At 62.0% G+C, this 6204-nt stretch overlaps 1 protein-coding gene across 1 annotated transcript in view; it reads right to left on the bottom strand.

Moving 5' to 3' along the window:
* Positions 1 to 6204, bottom strand: part of WHSC1 (Wolf-Hirschhorn syndrome candidate 1) — a 42490-nt gene that overhangs the window by 17810 nt on the left and 18476 nt on the right. The window contains exons 10-12 of the mRNA XM_015558419.1: positions 5114 to 5229; positions 3656 to 3737; positions 2151 to 2275 (exon numbers count right to left, since the gene is read on the bottom strand). Of these exons, the coding sequence (XP_015413905.1) occupies positions 2151 to 2275; positions 3656 to 3737; positions 5114 to 5229 (323 nt within the window). The remainder of the gene's footprint in view (positions 1 to 2150; positions 2276 to 3655; positions 3738 to 5113; positions 5230 to 6204) is intronic.

Genomic DNA, 6204 nt, shown 5'->3' with positions numbered 1-6204 from the left:
AGGGCAGCTGAGTCCGTCCAACTTGACGGCTGTGGGCTCCCACAGAAGCTGTCACCAGTGAAGGCGGGAACAGTAAGAAGTTGCTCTACTGCGGGAACAAGAAATGCAGTCACAGCACGGGACTCCCACCCACTCTGAGGCCGCCATGCCAGGGCCCCTCCGTCCTGTCTCGCTGGGTGTCAGGGACTGTGCGGGAACCGCGCTTGTGTACACTGTGGCCGCACACACCCTCGGAGGGAGTGAGACGTAACGTGACCTAGAACGTCTCGGAACACCGACCCTCTGTCCCTTACTTGGTCGGGTGAGGGAAGGGCAGGGGCTGAAGAGGGCCGGCCTGAAGCCCAGCACAGGGCCCGGCTCGGCCCCCACCAGGGTGCCCGGCCGTCTGCGGGGGACGCCGCTGCCTCACATGCTGCGGGCACTCAGCGTGGCACATGCTGGGTGGGGCTGTGTGGGCTTCAGTGACAGGACGCAAGCAGCCAGGCTCCTGTCACCTGCAGCCGCTTGGGGACACTATCGTCTGTGCCACGAACGCTGAGGGAAGGTCGGCGTCAGTCACACATGACCGATGGGAGCCCATGATTTACTTGTCCGACATGAGGTGCAGAGGCAGGCCTGTGCCTCACCTCCGAAAGGCAGGGCGGGCGGGCGTCCGCGACACAGTGTATCTGACAGTCTATCCATTTCCGCAGTAAAAGAACTGATAGTCAACTACGTCCAACAATGAGAACGTGCCTCCCCAGTGCCTACGAACATCTAAGCCGCCGGCTGCAGCCAGCCTGGGAGAATGAGCGTCGGACCGCCGGCTTGTCTAACGGCGCGTCCTCTGCACCCACCACGCCAGCTCCCCTCGTCCAGGCCAGGCCCAGGGCAGGGACACAGGCAAGGAAAGCAGCCTCCGTGCCTGCTCTCGCCTGTGCCCGACAGGAGCGCGAGGACGAGGCGCCAGGACGATCCCTGAAGCCCTTACCCAGGAGAGGCAAGCACAGGCCTGGGCCCTGGGCCTGGTTTCAACTTGCAGGCCCCTCTCCGTAACTCCAGGGCACAGAGTCGAACGTGAACAGGAAAGGGGAGAACTCTTGTCCAGGACGAGCCTTCTCTCATCTCAACAGGCTCCTGGGGTTCGTGAGGAGCTCTGCTGCCTCCTGGGGGTGCCAGGTGTCAGAAGGCCCAGCTTCCCTGGCGAGGAAGCCTGGTCCCGCCCACGGGGCAGCCAGTCACCACTTCAAGCAGCGGGAACCAGAGGGCCGGGCAGCGAGCTCGGGCCCCCGGGGGGCACCTCGGCAGCTGGAGGACGCCCACACGTGGAAGGCCTGGCCTCATCTATGGGAGGAAGCAACGGAGGCTGGCGGAGAGCCAGACGCCCGCCCGCCGGGGCCATGCCAGGGACAGCGCCACCTTCCAACACAACAGGCTGAGGGTCTGCCCGGCCGGCCGCACTGCCCTGTCCGAAGGCTCAGGGCTCTCTCCTCACAATTCTAGGAACGGGGCTCCTGTCTACCGCGAGAAAAGGAGAGCGACGGGGAGCGAGAGACGACGTGAAACCTGAACTGAGCTCCTGGGGCCTGTGTGCGTCCTGAATCCCAAACGTGCCCCGGACGAGCACGGGGCGTATCTGCCCGAGGCTGGCTCTGTTCTCCTCGATGGCAAGACCAGTCTGCGATGCCGTCTACGCGCCACACGACAGCGACGGTCACGCCTCACACTCTGCAAGCCCAGAGAACAGGCGCCACTCCACTTGATGCTCAACTATCGACGAATATGCCACCATCGAAAGGACCAGAGAGCCACAGACACAGAGCCACGCCCGAGCCTGGGTCCAGAAGCCACGGGAGTCGGAAGAGGTGTCCCAGCCTTGTCAGGACGCGTGCCCAGTGACCACGTCAGCTCAGCTGACGTCGCGTCAGACAGAGCAGCCTCCGTTCGCACAAGCACAGAGGTTTCGGGAATTCAGCGCATCGGCCCTACAGCACGACCGCATGCGTTCTACAGATGCCGCGTGCGCTCAAGCAGGCAGAGAGCGCTTCTTCCCACTCCGTGGCTCCGACGCATCCAGAGCGCCTCCGCCTCGCCCACGGCGTGGAGGCGCCACCGGAGCCGGTCGAGCCGGGCCCGGCTCAGGAAAGGGCCTTCGTGGGAATGTGCTTTACCTCGTTCTCAGTTAAGGAGGCCGAGGGAGACGAGCTCTTGCTAAAGGCGAGTGCGGAGGGCGTGGCGGCCGACGTCCGGTTCCGCTTCTTCAGCGGTTTGCACGCGTCAGACAGGGGTTTTGTTGCTGCAAAGTAATGTGAGCCCATGAAGCAAAGCCTGAACGTGAGCCCCAGGCCCTCTCCTGCGTTAGAAGGGCCTCTGATAACAGATGGCTGCCGCACCAGGGCTTACGTGTCTCGGGGGAACATCTGCAGGTAGAGGGGGGCAGACACGCACGGTGAGCTGACTGTCCCCGGGCCGTCCCCGGGCCCTGGCTCCGCACAGCGTGGCCCCCAGCCCTCCACATCCTGCACCAAACCCCCCTGCGCCCACAGCGGTCAGCCTCTCTCAGACACTACGGTGAAACACTACAGCCCCACTACCCGCTTCAATGCAGCCACCTCTCTCCATCGTCCAGCGCCCACGCTGTGCCCACCTGCTCACGCAGGTCTTCTTGGGGCTGACGGGCTTACAGCCAGGACGGCACCTCAGAGAGCGAGGGCGCCAGCGCCATCTGCAACCTGCCCTACGACTTCTCCTGAACCTTGTGTTCCTTCCGGCTGAGAGCTGGAGCTGGAAGCTTCCTGTCGTAAATGGCCAGACAAGCTCTGGCCGGTGTGGCTCAAAGGTTAGAGCGTCGGCCTGTGGACTAATGGGTCTCGGGCTCAATTCTGGTCAAGGGCACGTACCGGGGCTGCAGGCTCCTCCCCAGTGCCAGGCCAGGGCGTGTACCAGAGGCAACCAATCGATGTCTCTCTCTCCCCACCTCCCTGCCACTCTCTCTAAAAACCAATGGAAAAATATCCAAATAAAAAATAAACGAAAATATTAAAAAAAAATAAAAAAATAAAAAAAAAAATAAACGAACAGACAAGCCTGGCCGTGTAGCTCAGTTGGCTGCAGACTCCATCCCGTCAGGGCACGTACAAGAATCACCCAGTGAACGCATGAACAGGTGGAACAAATCGCTCTCTCTCTTCTTCAAATCAATCAATCAATCAAAAATTTATTTAAATAAATAAACCACCAGACAGACCACCGGAGAAGCCGTCAGGAGGACGAATGTGTCTGCCTGGCACTGTCCTGACAGTTACTGTTCACAAACGTTTCAGCTCGTTTCGAGGCCCGATGCCGGGGCACACGCTGGAGTGGGGCGCTGACAGCGGCCAGCACGGAGGGAGTCCGCTGGCCTGGTGGGGCCCCTGCTCCAGCAGCTTTATTCTGAGAACAACACAGCCACGCAGAGGCCACAGGAGTGGCTCCCAGAGACCTCGCTGAGTCGCTGAACACTGACCCCTCGGAGGGACTGCTCTGCACGGGCACGGAGCCGTCCTGGCACGGGTCCAGCCTGACTGTGGCTCTGACCCCCAAAGGCTCCGGTCCCTCCCCAGCCCAGCCCCCCGCCACCCACCAGGACAGAGGCAGGCCTGTCTCCACCCACCCCCATCTCCCAGGCCCACCTTACCTGCCTGGCTCTTCAGGGAGGACAGGGCCTCTGTGGCCTTGCAGGATCCTGTGCGGGGTGTTTTGTCTGCAATGGTCTCCCTCTGTTATTGAAAACAAAACAAAAAGGAATAAAGGAAAGTATCTCCTACGTGGACCAGCGGAGGCTGCTGCAAGATGATGTGACCCAACTTCCTCCTGGGAAGCATCTGGCAGGTCGCCAGCAGCCCAGCCCCACGTTCGCACCCACAGGGGGCTCCGCCGGTGCCAGGGCGTGGGGAGTGGAAGGACCCTCTCCGGGCTGCCCAGCCCCTGAAGTGGCACCAGGGTGTCCATGCCAACCCCCCCACAGCTCGTTCTCTGGAGGATGTCACTCGCAGACAAGTGCCACACAAACCTCACGCTCACATACAAGCACATCTCATGGCCGAGCATGTGGCGCAGACCAAGCAGGCACTGTGAGCGTTCTGTCCAGCCCTCGGGAGGAGGCACGTCACTGAACCCCCGTGCGGGGCGCTGTGGCCAAGGCCTCCGGACCCCCCGCACTGCACCGCGCCCACCCGCCCAGCAGGGCAGACACCACCCTGCCTGTCACATGCGGTTTCCTGAGCGGCGCGTTCTAAGACGTGTCTACCCAGCCACTCAGTGCGAATTCTGAGACTTTAACGTCAGGGCCGTTTCCTGGTAAGTCACGTATACGAATACTTCGAAGCACCATGTCAGACAGGCTGCTGGCAGTGCCAGGGCACAGAGCGGTGCTTCTGCCTCTCGCTGCAGGAACCGCCCGGGGGGCCCGAGCACGGCAGGGCCACCCCCAGAGCTGCCAAGACGGCTTCATAGAAACGACGTGCAGCGGTGCCAACTGTGCTCACGTCAGCCATGTGTGCGGCAGTGACTTTCTGCTTGTGGACAGAGCAGAAGAAACGGGGCGACTTCCTGACGCCACCCACGGGCTGCTGCTCGCCGTCCCGCGATGAGCACCGCAGGTGGCACTGGCCACGCTTCCTGGGCCACGCAGACAGGCCGGCGCCCCTCCACAGGCAGCGGGCCTGGCGGGAGCGTGAGGGGCAGGCCTTGGCCTCCGCACTAGGCGGCGCAGCACCGAGGGGTCCGCACAGACACCCCGAGCTCCTGCTGCTCAGTGAGCTCACGAGCCGCTCAGGGCCTGTGCGGCCGGCACACCGTCGCTGAAGCCGACCCCGCATCCCCAGAGGCTGAGCTGTGACGGCACCGTCAGCGAGCCCCCAAGACGGGGCCACTTTCACCTGGACCCGGGGGCTCCACACCAAGTGCCGCTCAGAGGGTCGCGGGCTTGTCTCTGGCAGCTGCTATCGGGCTGGTGCTCCGGCCCCTGGCAGGTCAGAGCTGCTCTCGGCAGCGGCCTCCGCCCCCACAGCAGCCCACGGGGTGGGGAGGACAAGGTGCCGGGGGTCAGGGTCACACAGCACGGGGTCCAGTGCCAGGCAAACCTGGACATTACCTTCCGAAGACCCTGCCTGTCCGTCCTGAGTCTTTTCCGGGGCGCCTCAAGCTCCGCGTCCCCCGTGGGGTCCTGAGTCCGCTTCGGGGGGGTTCTTTTTCTCCCGTGTACGTTACCTAGGAACGGGGGCGGGAACTTACGTGGAAAAGGCGGCACAGCCCGGGGCTCAGTAATTGAGCACTGACCTGTGAACCGGGAGGTCACAGTTCAATTCCCAGTCAGCGCACAGGCCCGGATTACGGGCTTGATCCCCAGCAGGGGCATGCAGGAGATGGCCGATTCACGATTCTCTCTCCCTCTCCCTTCCTCCCTGAAATCCGTGAAAAGGTACCGAAAACCAAATAAAACAAAACCCGCGGCCCAGCGGCCCTGAGCACCACCGGGCACGGGGCGCAAACCAGCCGGGGCGGTTTCCTGCCGTCCGGCCCAGGGCCGAAGGTCACAGACCCAACCTCTGCGTTTGGTGACCTGCCGGGGACTGTGTTTCCGGTAACATCAAATCTGAAAAACCCTCATCTGATCCAGGGTTATGAGATTGGCATTCGCTACAATTACATTTTAACGAACGACAGCACTAAACTTAAGTATATGTGTGCGTGCACGTCAGCCTAACCACTGGACACAGACACCGGGGGTAAGGGCACGAGGGGGTGCAGGGGGGGATGGGAGCATGAGGACACAGATGTAATACCTTAATCAATAAAGAACTAAATAAAAACTTAAATATAACCCAGTATTTTTAATCCTTTACTTACTAACATTGAGACTAGTGGAATTTAGTTTGAACTTTAAAAACCCTACAACTTGCTGCGTTTTATCTATTTCCTTAAAGAAGCAGCTCCGTGTGCACTGCCAGTTCAGGGCTGCCTGCGCTCACACCGCGTCCGTGGGGGCTCCCAGGGCTCCCTCCCCCGACCTCGGGGCCCAGAGGAGAGGCCGGCCCCGGAGGGACACCGGTGTGGACCACAAACCCGGCCCTCCCCTCGCGTGGCCACGTCAGGCGTTCGGGGCTCATGCCTGGACTCGTCTGAGGCCCCTGGGAGCGCAGTGTCACCCTCGAGCCTGACTCCCGGTGGCACAGACCACTGTGC

This window comes from Myotis davidii, unplaced genomic scaffold (assembly GCF_000327345.1).
Source record: "Myotis davidii unplaced genomic scaffold, ASM32734v1 scaffold693, whole genome shotgun sequence".
Taxonomy (NCBI): Eukaryota; Metazoa; Chordata; class Mammalia; order Chiroptera; family Vespertilionidae; genus Myotis; species Myotis davidii.
The sequence above is the reverse complement of the archived record's forward strand: the minus strand, read 5'-3'. Positions and strand labels throughout refer to the sequence as shown.